General features: G+C 36.9%; 3 protein-coding genes across 7 annotated transcripts; all 3 read right to left on the bottom strand.

The window, feature by feature from the left end:
• Positions 1-661: 661 nt before the first annotated feature.
• LOC137811073 (pentatricopeptide repeat-containing protein At1g31790) lies at positions 662-2,154 on the bottom strand. The gene has a single exon (XM_068612658.1). It carries the CDS (start codon positions 2,029-2,031, stop codon positions 769-771), a length of 1,263 nt encoding a protein of 420 aa, XP_068468759.1. The 5' UTR covers positions 2,032-2,154; the 3' UTR covers positions 662-768.
• Positions 2,155-2,982: 828 nt separating this feature from the next.
• LOC137811074 (lysine-specific demethylase JMJ32) lies at positions 2,983-5,925 on the bottom strand. 5 transcript variants are annotated; one of them, XR_011081024.1, is made up of 4 exons: positions 5,032-5,925; positions 4,499-4,674; positions 3,650-3,774; positions 2,983-3,572 (listed from the first exon to the last, which is right to left on the bottom strand). XR_011081024.1 is itself a non-coding variant. In XM_068612659.1 (4 exons), the coding sequence occupies exons 1-4, from the start codon at positions 5,683-5,685 to the stop codon at positions 3,433-3,435; spliced, it is 1,041 nt and encodes a 346-aa protein (XP_068468760.1). In that variant the 5' UTR covers positions 5,686-5,925; the 3' UTR covers positions 2,983-3,432. The 5 variants fall into 5 exon arrangements, 2 of the variants coding, with proteins under 2 accessions (XP_068468760.1, XP_068468761.1); XM_068612659.1 differs by having other exon boundaries at positions 3,650-3,720; XM_068612660.1 differs by having other exon boundaries at positions 3,650-3,720; positions 4,499-4,667; positions 5,067-5,925.
• A 139-nt stretch (positions 5,926-6,064) lies between these two features.
• Positions 6,065-10,651, bottom strand: LOC137811072 (protein root UVB sensitive 1, chloroplastic). Its single transcript, XM_068612657.1, has 6 exons — positions 9,561-10,651; positions 8,933-8,989; positions 8,546-8,744; positions 7,894-8,009; positions 7,143-7,319; positions 6,065-6,766 (listed from the first exon to the last, which is right to left on the bottom strand). The coding sequence occupies exons 1-6, from the start codon at positions 10,497-10,499 to the stop codon at positions 6,476-6,478; spliced, it is 1,779 nt and encodes a 592-aa protein (XP_068468758.1). The 5' UTR covers positions 10,500-10,651; the 3' UTR covers positions 6,065-6,475.
• Between the last annotated feature and the right edge of the window lie 2,645 nt (positions 10,652-13,296).

The following is a 13,296-nucleotide window of genomic DNA, read 5'->3' as shown; positions in this document are numbered from 1 at the left end:
ATAAATATTATTTTTCTTAATATTCATATTAATATTATTATTATTATTAATATTAATATTATTTTTCTTAATATTAATATTATTATTATTATTACTGCTGTTATTTTTATTATTATTATTAGTATTATTATTTTATTATTATTAATAATAATAATAGTAGTAATAATAATAAAAAATAACAGCAGTAATAATAATAATATTAATATTAAGAAAAATAATATCAATATGAAGAAAAATAACAGCAACAGCAATAATAACAATAAAAATAATAATAATAACAACTATAATAATAATAGTAATAACAATATTAATAATAATAATAATAATAATAAATCTCACCTCTCTCCACATAAATACTCACTCTCCACATAAACACACTCTCTCCTGCATAAACACTCTCTCCTCTCTTTCCTGCCACATAGACATAATAATAATGAAAATAACCAATTTCGATACATTTTAAAAAACATAGAGACCAAATTTATTTTTTTTAAAACCACTATACCAAATTGAATATTGATTCTAAATATAGAACGAATAAGGTAATTAAATCAATTATCTATTGATGAGAAACCTTTCAAATTATGGCACAATCTAAACACAAAGGATTCCAAATTTTGAAACATTGCTCTAAACTAATATTTTACGTTAGACACAAAAATAGTGAATAAACAATTTTTAACATTCAACATTTTTAAGGTAGGTGTTGGGGTATCCATTCAACATTTTTTTACACTGTCAATGTACAATACTATACTTGTTATACAGTTAATTCATGTTTGAGTAGGTAATACTGCCACAAGCAATTCTTAATTTTTTAAGCAGAGATTCCCAGGGCTGCATTCCAGCTGCCTGCATCTGATACAGAAACTTGACAGCTTCAATGTGGAAACCATTCTGTGTGTAACCCATAAGCATAGCATTCCAACAATCAACCTTTCTCTCCTCTCGGGTCATCTCAAACACATCTTTTGCATCTGTCAACAACCCACATCTTCCATACATGGCAATCAAACTACACTGCACATAGTGATCCGAGATCAGCCCAAGTTTGATGGCATCAGCATGGACTTGTTCACCACATCGTTCCTGATTCAGCATCTTTCCACAAGCCTTGAGAACACTAGAAAACGTGAAGCAGTCCTTCTTCACCCCTCGCATTCCCATCTCCCTGAAGTCGCCAAAAACCTCAGAGAAATGCCTTTCCCTGCAACCACTAACGATTTTTGCCGTCCAAGTCAGCGTGTTGTGCCGCGACACCCCATTGAAGACAGCACTCGCATCTTCCAGGCACGTAAATCTCCCGTAAAAGTTTATCAAGGAGCTGCTGAGAAGCACATGATCACAAGCACCCAACTTCAACAACCATCCATGAACTTGCAATCCCAGAGGCACATTCAAAGTGCATGCACAAGCCCTGAGAAGACAAGCCCATATCCATGGAGGAAACTGCAACATACCCAATTGACCTAACATGTTGACAAAAACAGCCGTGGCCTCCTCATACTCGGCATTATCATAGTAAGCAACAAACAAGGTCGCCCAAGAGTTGAAGTCCCTTACACGCATTTTTTCAAACATGTGGCGTGCATTTTCCAACATACCACAGGACACGAACATAATGAGAATCCGATTGAGGAAAGGCAAGGGTGGTTTGATGTCGCTCTTGGAGATGTGAGTGTACAACTCAATGGCAGTTTCTGGGTCGCCGGAAACAGTGCACTCTTTTATCAAAGAAGTGTATATGTCAATGGTTATAGGAAAAGGTAGAGCGTCCATCAAGTGCAATATGTCTAAGGTTGTAGCCTCTTTTCTCTTCTTTTTCTTTATCTCCTTCTTGGTGAAAGTAGTTGTTTGAGGAATAAGGGGACGTGGGAAGGTGTGAATGGGGTAGCGCAGCGGTGGTAGAAGCTCGAGTTGATGGCTGGGAGAAGACAAAGTACGTGGTTTGTGGTTCTTCGGATCAAGGTTTTGGTCTAACAATAGGTGGTGGGAAGGTAGTGTTGGCACAGGTGCAGTGATGAGTACCATTTTTCATGTAGAAGACAACCTAGGATTCCGCTACCAATGTTTCTTCTATCATAATCGTCCAAATACCACCCTCACTTTCAGTTCTTCGTCTTCTACATTTGCCTTTCTTATCCTATTATCCTTTCCTTTGCATAAGAAACACCTCAAAATTAATTTTATTTTTAAGTATTTACAGTTTGAAAAAAAAAAGAGAAAAGGAAAAATAAAAATGAAAGAAAAGTAAGTGAAAAATGTTTTAATTTATGTGATAGAATAAAAGAAATTGTAATTTAATATATTTAAAAATAAAAAAATTGTATACATACAACATTTCAAGTAAACAAAAAATAAGCTATTTACATAAAATAACTCGTGCCAAGGTGACTTTTCGAATCTTACACTCTTCTTTCCATGAATTTCTATATACCCTCCTAGTATAAGTAGGATAGTTAACATTATTTTTGACATCACACACATCAAATGAATGTGAATAGGTGTCTATAAATTGAAAAAAGATATACACAATAACTCATTCCGAATATTTTGATATTTGGTAGAGAAATCCGTATAAACTTCAATCATAACAAAATTTAAGGGCTAAAATATAATTTTAAGAATTTTCAAGAAATCAATAAAATCTTGGAAAGAGACATCTAGCAGTTATCACGAGGTAGATAATTGTATCATATAAGCTGCCACATGGTCTACATGATACATGTGAGAATTGTCCACATTTACTATGGTTGCCTAAACATGTCAATGGATTCAATTCAATTTAACCCAAGAAACCAGATCACATGGCGAAAATGAGTGAAATGCCCTGGAGAAACCAAAAACAAAATTCAAGCATTTTAGTTGAAAAAAATATTCAACCTTATTATACATAACCATTTTTATCTCACATTTTATCTTTTTCATAAACAATACACATTTAAAAAATATTCTTCTAAAATAAAACAAAAAACCAAATAATTGCCTCACTTCAATGGTGCAGAACATTTTTTCCTAGTAGAAACGTCCATAAGGTAAGGGGGGAAAACAAATGCTAAACACTTTATGGATATTGCAGAACGCATATGTATAAAACAATGGGTTGTTTGTGGCACTAGACACAACACACAACACAACCTGTCTTGGGACAATTTGCTCAACAAGACTAATACATACAGCAACCCGGCAATAAGGGTGAAAAGAAAATGGTAATGGGGAAAATTGGCATCATATGCTACAAATGAAGGACAAAACTGTATGGCACTAGGCACAAGTCATGTCACCATCGAACAAGTAGCTGCACGTTTTGGGAAATAATGCTTTCTCAAACTGTTTCCTGAAGGTGTTTGGTGAAGTACCATTTACTTTTGGTCTTCAGCATTCACCTGAATTCAATTCATTAAATATGGCAGGCTGAGAAATGAGAATTCATCAAGATTCATATTCATCAGGACCTGAATCTATCTCCTCAGCCAAATTATCTTTTAGCATTGGACTTGGAGTGGATCGATATTGGATAGATTGTAAGAAGTTGAAATAAGCATACTTAACATCGAACTGCATATCGTACCCTGCATAACATACAAGTAACATCAAAATTCTGATTAAAATTGGACCTGGAACTGAAAAGGGAAGGTTGGGTCCTTACAATAATTTACTGCAATAGTTAATCCTCCATCATCCGCACCCTGTCTAACATGATGGAACCACATGCTAGGCCTGCATTAGTTTCCTCCTTCAGCATATACTACAGACAGGATAATCAATAGACAACTACAGTCTTGGTTATTCCCACTTCCAATACTCTTCTTTCAAGTTAACAATCTGGTACACTTTGATGCAACCAAACAAAGGAAAAATCTCTAACACGATTGCCAAAAAATTCCCATTATATTGAAAGTAATTGCTACATTGAGCTAGTCGTGCAATGCTTTCCTTGTTTTTTTCTTATCTTTTCAGGGGTTGAGGGAAGAGGGCAGAAACACTTAAAGCGGAATATACCAACAGAAATAAATACCACCAAATTCATGTATTCACTCGTGCTGTATGACAAAAATTGCTGGACAGAAGCCTCAGTAAATATTGCAAAGTTGTCTAGAAAAAATTATATCAGGACGTGGAAATACATTTGCAGAACAGGAATTACAAATCTCCTGCTCCACACCACAATTTGTGAATAAAATATCCCATGTTTCATGAGCTTTACATATAGCAAAGTCAAGTTGCTTAATGACGAATTGACCCGACATGCTATGGCATAACAAAATGGTTTGAATGTGCTTCCAAATAGCACCAAAACTGGATTTCCATGGTGCAGTGTATCCTTTTCTCCACATAAATTAGACATAACAGGTGCTTAAGCAGCGATTGACATATGATGGCATCATAAAGAGTAAAATTGGCAGAATATCGGAAACAAACAGATGATAAAGAACATCCAACAGAAGAAAGAAAACGAGAATTAGACACATGCAAATGCAGAAGAGGGGAATCTTACAAATAGAGAACCTCCCCGGCCTTCACAGTACATTCAAAAGGCCGAGGGCCATTGAAGTACAGGGGAAATTTGGCCATCTCATCATCCACGGTCTCCACAGAAGGATATGGATCCACACTGCACCAAGGCACATGTCTTGTTGGCCTCTCAAGCTCCAAATCGAACTCTCCTGTATCCTACAAACAAACCCACAACACCCAAATGAAATCAACTCCAAAAGCTGATACTTTTTGTAGTAAAGTCCAGACCCCTTCAACAAGAAGAAAAAAAAGGAGCAAAACTACAATTTGGTTTCAAAATAAAAATCAACTGCGTTGTTTCTTCCTTGAAAGTTTCAGCTTCTAACTTTGCTAGCATACTGTAAGTTTCTACCAATACAAAACTAGTTACGAAAAGATAAAATTTATAGCTTGATAGCCTCGGTAAAGTTACTTGTCAGTAACTTCACATATAAATGATGGTACCACCCTATGGAATGAAAAGAAAAGAAAAATGCATATTTTCTTGAATAAAAAACAATGGGATGAAAATACCGAAGAATATGTGTAAGTGGCAGCAGGGTACTGACGAATGTACAAGCGATGAACATCAGTAGGTGGCAGCAAGATAAAGTGTTTCTCCCCAGTGACAACAGCGTAGAGATTCTCGTAATGATCCTTGTGGAACGAGGTTTGGGAATGTTGGTTACCAATCCAAAGGTTCACAGCTTCGGGCTCAGACCCAATAGCTTCGGTGGCCCAACCGAGGTGCGGATCACAGTCAGCGGCGAGAGACGAATACTCAGAGCGAAAGCAATCGTTTTGTTGCTGCGCGTAAGCCACAAGCTTGTGGGGTTCCGAATTGGAGATGAGGCTAAGGGCTTCGGGGAAGGGCACGTGCTGCACGTGCGCGGAGGCGAAGCAGAGGGAGGAATGGAGAGGGGCGAGGGCGTCGGCGGCGCCGGTGGGGGTGAGGTGGAGGGAGATGGTGGCGGCGGAGAGGGTTTGGGAGAGGTAGGCGTGGTGGGGCCAGGAAGAGAGTGCGGGCCAGTGTGAGATGGCGTTGGAGATTATGCATGGCTTGTTTGGAGTTACGAAGTCTCTCAGGAATTCAACTGGGTTAGGTGGACACTCTAGTCTCTCTACTCTTCCACTGTTTCCCAAGCTCAAATCCCTTACTTCCCTCCACAGTTCCTCTACCTCCTTCATCTTTCTAACTCTCACTTTCTCAGACGGTTCTAGTGCGTTTTATACGTAACGTGGAGTTGATGATAACGTGAAATGAAAACGGAAGCAGCTACTTTAGTTTTTGATCGAGATATGAAATTTATGACTCTTTTTCATACGTTCTGGAAAAGTTTAACAATCAGTATAAAACAGGGCAGGCGGCCATTGATTCTTTAGCATTTTTCATTCTGAAAATCTGTGCGTTCTTTTTTCTAGAGACAAAAATAACGTTTGGAGGTGACTATATTTTGTTTTTACAAGTCAGCAAATTGTTAAATCAAGTTTTGCTTTTTAGGTAGAATATACAAGCAATGTCAGCATTTGTGGCAAAGACAATCTATAACTGTAGAGAGACATCAAATTTGTGGAACGAAATGTATTTGTACGAGATTTTGCCCAACTGTAGTATATATTATACAGGTTTGGTTGCGATACAAGCAAAAAGTGGAGTTTTTATATGCACAACTCAATCTATCCGTGGGGTGCAATCTCAAAAATAAAAGCTGTATGTTGTTTCCCAGTTATGTGACTGTTTCCGGGTCAGTCCATTTCACTGCCAATGAGATAGGCAAAGTGGGCTTTTGCCACACCATGTCACCATATGGCTTCAACTAGTTGTGGTTATCTTGGGGCCACTCACTTTGTTGCACGCATTGCACCAATGGCCAATTACCAACCAGTCCTTGATCTTCAAGAAATGTTGAATCCCAACTAGCTTTCCCAAGCAGCTATGCAAGTGGTCATGAATGAAAACCACCAGTCTTTGGCCGTGTCAGCTACTCACCGAGTTTGAGGATGTTGTATCGCCAATGCGAATCCTATTTGGCAATGGCCTTGCAATAAGCCCGTCCGTGACCCAGCCTACCGATTCTCCATCATTTTTTAGATGGTTGAATTCCCTTTCTACATAATCCAGAGATGTATGCAACCTCCCACCAGGTCTGGAATCATTCAGGGTTCCTCTTCCTCCAATTCCTGCGTTCTTTTCTAACCAATAAAGGTAATTGACCTGGAACAGTGCCTTGAGCATGTCTTGCTGTGAACAGTTTTCTTTGAGTACAACCTGAACCGGGAACACGCATTATTAGACCCATGATACACAACGGCAAAAATTTAATATAAAATAGCCTTTCAAATTGAGAAAAGACTGAACTTGATGTACCATTTTACTAATAATTATTTTGACAAATAAACCACGACACTTTCAACCAATAGCTTTAAATTTTTATAGACAGAAAAAGAACAGATAAGCTCAGAAAGGAAAAGAAAAGCTACAAGATAAAAATGAATTGCGCAGCCTTCTGTTGTTTCAGTGTGTTTTACAGTAATATAATATACATCTAAACATGAATCAAGGAGGAAAGACACCATCTCCCTCACACTCTTTAGGATGAGAAAAAACCCAATGACAATAAAAGTGAAGTTAGTTGCCAACTTACACAGAATTTTCCCATGTGCTCTGACAAGATGTACCCTTCTTTTTTATAAAGCCGGAAGAGGGCAAGCACATCTTCCTTGCCGTTGACAATTTCACTGAGCTTGGATCCAAGCTGCAGACGACGTTCAATTTCTGCAGCTGCGTCTTTTGCTTCAGATGATAAAGCAATTGATCGTGCCTATTACAAAAGTAAACAAGCCAAAATATTCAAAATTAGCTTATGCTAAACATAATACCAATCATTTCTGATACTTGTCCATCCTTATAGGGCACCCTAATCAAATGATGTTGGAAGAGTATATATGGCGTAATGTTATTGTAGATACTTCATACTAATACTACGTGTTTGTAGAAGGTTGAGAAGAGGAAATAAAATTATATTTATAGGTCAGTCTCACGTGTTTTATGTTTCATACTTCCTATACTCAACTGGCATTGGAAAAATTAGTGAAGGACTTACGGTGGCATAAGAATAATGACCATATTAAAACTAATAAAAATGCAAAAAGTAAATTTTCCAACAAGTTACCATCATAACAAGGGACAGACAGATATGACCTGATACTCCCCAGCCTGAACTGAGAAGTGATAAGGGCTATTAGAAGAAGACAGAAAGAACCTTAAAATTACACAAGCCATGACCAAAATAAATAAATCGATATAGCAAGCAGAAACTTTTGAACCAGGAAGACATGAGCTTTCATTTCAAAGATTTAAATTTCACAACTTTAACACAAGCAAGATTAACTCACCTTGTTAGCAAAAGTTGCATTTAATATGGGTACTGCTGGAAATAGTGGCTCCTCGTCATTGACATCTTTAACTGGAGGTGCCTGGCCACTGAGTAGATATTCACTGAAAACCAAACCTGCCAAAATAATCAACGAGACATATTAAGTTTTGACCTTTTGATGTCAAAATCAACCCTAGTAGCATTTCCAGATTTCCAAGTCCTCAAACAGACAACCTAAGAAAATTTCCCATCTTATAAAATTAAATCTACACAGCGAGAACATTTCAGAATATTCCATATGATATAGAATTAGGCGGGAAAGATGAAAGACAGAGAAAGAAGAGGGGAAGAGAGCACAAAACAGAATAGGGAGGTCTCAGGGAAACAAGAGAGAACAAAGAAAGGTCAAAGAATATGTGCACCCACTTCTGTCATTAACATTCAATCTAGATTCAGCCGTCTAGAATACAACAACCTTCCTTACTTATAGGCAGCTACCAGACAGCTATGAACTAACAATAGCTGACTAACATCATTGCCTTATTTATATTTACATATCACCATATTTCATGAACATTATAAAGTAAACTAATTATTTCTAAAAGAGAAACAGTAACACAGCTCTCACATGATTGTGTTTAAGCGGGTATAAGACAGGGATCAGAAATTACTTGCACGATAAGGATTTAAAGTCCGTAATTGAATGGACTGGTACGACTTCAGATTGCAGTACATGTGGATCCAAGTCAAGACAATAAATGAAGCAAGAACAAGGGGTGTGGAGGAGCCTATGCAGTTACCCAATCCTATACCAAGCCCAATACCGATAAATCTGCTTGCCATTCCTTGCACTTCCCCTTTAGCAATTACCTACAAATTTACAGTCATTTTCAGAAAGAAAACAGTATATAGGTAAAAACAAATGTGTCAAATGAATATTCATCAATCATGCCACTCAGCACTAGATGGATACCAAACCAAGGAAATGAAATGAGTGTTGTGTTGCATCAATGACTTAATACTCCTAGTCAATAAAGAATAAAGGATCAAGTTTTCACCTCAGCAAAATTCCTTTGAGCAGCAAAACCAGCAAAGAAACAGCTCCTTGTAGAAGCCTGTGAAGAAAAAACAGTTCAAACTTCCAATGATAGTTATCAATCTCGGAGAGCAGCAAGAAATGACCGACTCGGCAAGCTAGAACAAACAAATGAATTACTTTATACAAACGTATCATTGCTATACTTAAACACTTAGTTTCAACATGCATTGTATTAGTTTCAATGATTGAAATTGAATCAACGTGTAAGGTACAGATTATACACAACACAAAACTGGCTTGACCAACACTATCTAGACAAAAAGACATAAACGTGAAAGACATTGCAAATTGTTCATATCAAATGATAAAAATTTCTGGTTAGCCAAATCCAATTTATTTCAAATTGCACGATTCGAATTGCAAATCATAACATCCTAATAACTATGCCGAATCATTCACACAATTGGAAACAAAAGCAAAAGGTAAGAACTTCATGCTCATCATCATCATTATAATACTTAAACACTTGATTTCAATGTGCATCGCTCTTACTTAAATCAGAACGGTCAAAAGCTCTCTCTTTCCGTGTTAAAAAAAAAGACTAGAAAGACTTAGCAAAACCTTCAAGTACTAAAAACTGGAATAACCTGAATCAGTGAAGCAGCAGAGCGAGAGGCCCCAGCCACAGCACCAATGAGCACGAAAAACTGAGGGAAAGCAGGAGTACACATTTCCAAACCAAAGGCAGCATTTTCAAGAAGGTCAGCAAACAATCTCCACCCTTTGGGGTTAACATCAAAATGGCGACCAAAGTTTGACAACATGATCTTACTGAGGTACCCAATTCCATCCTTGAGCACCCAATTGATGGCAGCAGCAGTTGGAATAGCCCCTTTTCCCAGTCCAACAGCATAAAGCAACGATTGCGTTGCTAGCACCCCGCTAACCTGGCAAGCTACACCCTGAACTGCTCTCCACAGAGAATACTCCAAGTAATCACTCGTCACACTCTCCGGAAAACCCTCTGGAAGCATTAACCGCGTGAAGATGTCTCTGCACTTCAGCCACACGAAGGTTGCAAATTGTGAAGGCTTGAGGGATTGTAACTCCGCCAACAACCCCGGGTGTGCGGAGACAAAGACATCGTTGGTGGGGTCAGGGACAAGCCTGGTCCACTTGCCACCTTTGACTTCCCAAACGGGTTCAGACAAAAGTTCGTTGTCGGAAGAGGAAGACCAGGTTTTGGCGTTTGCAAGTTTAACCAGAAGGAGGTGGCCGAAGAAACATACGGCGGAAGAGCATAGCAGGGAAAGGAAAAGGATGCGATGAGAATTTGAATTTGAATCTGAATCAGAATCGTTGGAATCAAAGGGGTTACCCCAACTACCACCGTTGTTGTTGTTGTTGTTTCCGCTGCCTTGGGATAACAGAGGAAGGGCCGAAAGGCGAGAAGTATGATAAGGGGTTTGTTGTTTGGGACGAAAGGGGACGGCGGAGGCGAAATGTGGCGATGACGGTGGAAGGCGGTGGCGAAGTGGAAGAGAAGTGAAGAGAGAGGCGCATAAGGGCGTGCAGGCGCAGCCCATTTTGGTGGTTCCGCCGGCACGGGAATGGAAGAGGAAGAAATGTCAAAGATTTGACATCATCGTATTTAGGGTACTAATGCTCAATCAATGTGACCGGTTATGATCACTCTTCATGCTGCTATTACAGTCTCTTTTCTTCATACTGTTCACCATTGTCTTTTATTGAGAAAAATTATAAATAGAAATTATAGTTTAGGATTTTTTACCACATGTTTTAAAAATATATTCAGATAGAAACAAGTTTAATAATTTCCTGACATTTTAATATAAATAAAAGCAAATTTATATATTATTTACAGTAATAAAATTTATATTTTAAAAGAATATAGTTTTTTTTATGAAAAATACTAATAAAGTATGCACTTTAAGTTTAATTAAATTTAATGTTTAGATTTTTATTATTTTAAAAAATGAAATAAATGTGTGAAACTATTTAAAAAATGATGTCGTATGTAACTATACTAGAAGATACTATATACAAAACCACATCATAGCTTATCATAAGATCTATATATATTCAAAAGTCCTCTAAATATAAATACAACAAAAAATCCTAATATTAAATACTATATTATTGTTTTTTTTTTAAATTCTACTTTTTTTTCCAATGTGTCCAGTAAAATAATTTTGTATTATTCGCACGTAGTCACTTTAAGACTTTAATCATGCATAGTCACTAATTACAAGCTATTTTTTATAAAATTTTAAATTATAATAAATGATCACACTAATGGATAATGTATGCATTGAATATATTACATTTTAAATGACTTATGTTTACGAAGTTAGGATGAAATGAAAATATCTACTATAGATTTGTTATTAAGTTAAATATAAGGCTTTTTTTTATAGTCTTATGCTTAGGTAACTAAACAAGAATAAAATTTGTTAATGTGAGTATTGTGTTTATCATATTAATCCAAACTCCACTCATTAAAAGTTATGTAGAACCACTCAATCAGAGGTCATTTATTTAGAATCAAACCTTATATACGATATACAATAACATATACACATGTACATAAGCAATCAAACTTATATTCATACAAAATGTTACATAAGAAGGGCATGTACATCATGTCATGTATCTGATCATTAATCATATATCTCTCCAAAACATATATAAGTAATCTCACTCGGGAAGATAATGCGGGCTGGCCCGCCCCGCGTAATGAACGCAGGTTGATTTTTCTGTCCCGCCACGCATAAGAGTCTATTTATTGTGGGAGTGAGATCTTATTTTGAATGTATTATGTACTGGCCAGACCTCGAACAACGGCTTCGTGAGAGGTCAACATCAGACGTCGACATCGAACCTCAGTGGTCTGGTCGCGTTAATGGGCCACGTAGGTGGGCCCCATAAATAATAATGAGTTATCATTCAGATGTAAGAAGGACCTAAGTCACGACAGAAGTTCATGCATGTAGTGTGTGTAGTACCTTCAGGACTAGCACAAGTAAATAATCCTTGGAGGCACTAAGGCCCGTTAGGGTTAGGGTTTCCAAGGATAGACTGCATGCATGACATGTGAATACTTAGGGCACCCATAGAACAGATGGCCCCGCAATGCTGGTACATGAGTTGGTACCCTGACAGTCATACTGTTAAGATTTTGCACTCCAGAAGAGGCAAGTCCTGTGTCGCGGCTGCGCTAAGCTTATGCGACGCGTCATAGTATGCCTCCCCAACAACCCTAATTCCACCAAAGGAAAGATCCTCGTGGGATAGGGAGTTGACCTAGATACAACCTATATAAAGGGTGGTAAGAACCCTAGAAAAGGTACACCTTTTCTAAGACTGAAACTACTTTACATACTTACTGTTTCTTAACCCAGTACTGACTTGATCGTCGGAGTGCAATCAACAGGTAGGGCCCCCTCTGTTTCAACGAAGCCACTCCCAACCACCCAAGGAGAGAGCAGAAACCACCAAGAAATAGGAGGAGCCACCATCTGCCTTTGAAGTCAACGGCGGCTGAGTCAACCGGCGAGAAGATATTCAAACATAGGTGCTTGACATAAATAATCCACAATTAATTTATTGTCAACCATTAATATGTACTATCAAGATCTTTTGCGTCATAAGGGCCTATTCCAATTAGATTATGTTTTTTGAGAAGCAATGGTAGCACAAGGTCATGTTTTCAAATGATCATCGTACAAAAAAAAATATGATCATACTGCACAATAAACCGAGAGAAAGAAATGAAATGATGGTTCAACTAGTTCAATCTAATTTGAAAATGCATCATTGGTATGCTTCTCTTTCAATATTTTGAATGTATTTAAACATAATGTTTGACATAAATACACAACTCTGTATTTTTTTTATGTGAGTTAGGAGGCCAACCCGTCCCGCATTGCCATCCCTAAATCTCACCTTTTATACAACATAAATATGGGTAAAATGTATCGAGACGGTACAAATAGTGTTCACCCCATACTTGACCCACTAGCTAAGAAAAAATACAATACTAGCGAATATCCATAAAAACCTAAAAAAATATATTTTAATTTTAAATAAAAATATTTAAAAACAAATTTTGTAAATGTAAATTAGACAAAGAAGTAATTATAGAATATAATTAAAAAAAATGCATAATGAAATATTATGGCAAATAAATTTTATCTTTCTAAAAATCAAATTTAAATAAGTTGCATCACAAAGTATATATTTTAAACTTTAAATAATTAATATTTTTTAAAATAACTCCAATTTCATAATTCTAAATAAAATATATAAATATATAAAATTAAATTCTAAATAATTTTTTAATGGTTAATATTTTTCTCAATA

This window comes from Phaseolus vulgaris, chromosome 2 (assembly GCF_000499845.2).
Source record: "Phaseolus vulgaris cultivar G19833 chromosome 2, P. vulgaris v2.0, whole genome shotgun sequence".
In the NCBI taxonomy this organism is placed as follows: domain Eukaryota; kingdom Viridiplantae; phylum Streptophyta; class Magnoliopsida; order Fabales; family Fabaceae; genus Phaseolus; species Phaseolus vulgaris.
This window is presented reverse-complemented; position numbering and strand designations above follow the sequence as displayed.

Coding starts and splice junctions, on each gene's coding strand:
- LOC137811074 (XM_068612659.1), bottom strand. CDS start 5,685: ATGAAGGAGGTAGAGGAACTGTGGAGGGAAGTAAGGGATTTGAGCTTG. Junction 4,675..5,031: donor CCACTTACACATATTCTTCG/GTATTTTCATCC, acceptor GTTTGTTTGTAG/GATACAGGAGAGTTCGATTT. Junction 3,573..3,649: donor AACTATTGCAGTAAATTATT/GTAAGGACCCAA, acceptor TATGTTATGCAG/GGTACGATATGCAGTTCGAT.
- LOC137811073 (XM_068612658.1), bottom strand. CDS start 2,031: ATGGTACTCATCACTGCACCTGTGCCAACACTACCTTCCCACCACCTA.
- LOC137811072 (XM_068612657.1), bottom strand. CDS start 10,499: ATGGGCTGCGCCTGCACGCCCTTATGCGCCTCTCTCTTCACTTCTCTT. Junction 8,990..9,560: donor CTGCTGCTTCACTGATTCAG/GTTATTCCAGTT, acceptor TTTTCTTCACAG/GCTTCTACAAGGAGCTGTTT. Junction 7,320..7,893: donor ATGCAACTTTTGCTAACAAG/GTGAGTTAATCT, acceptor CTTTTGTAATAG/GCACGATCAATTGCTTTATC.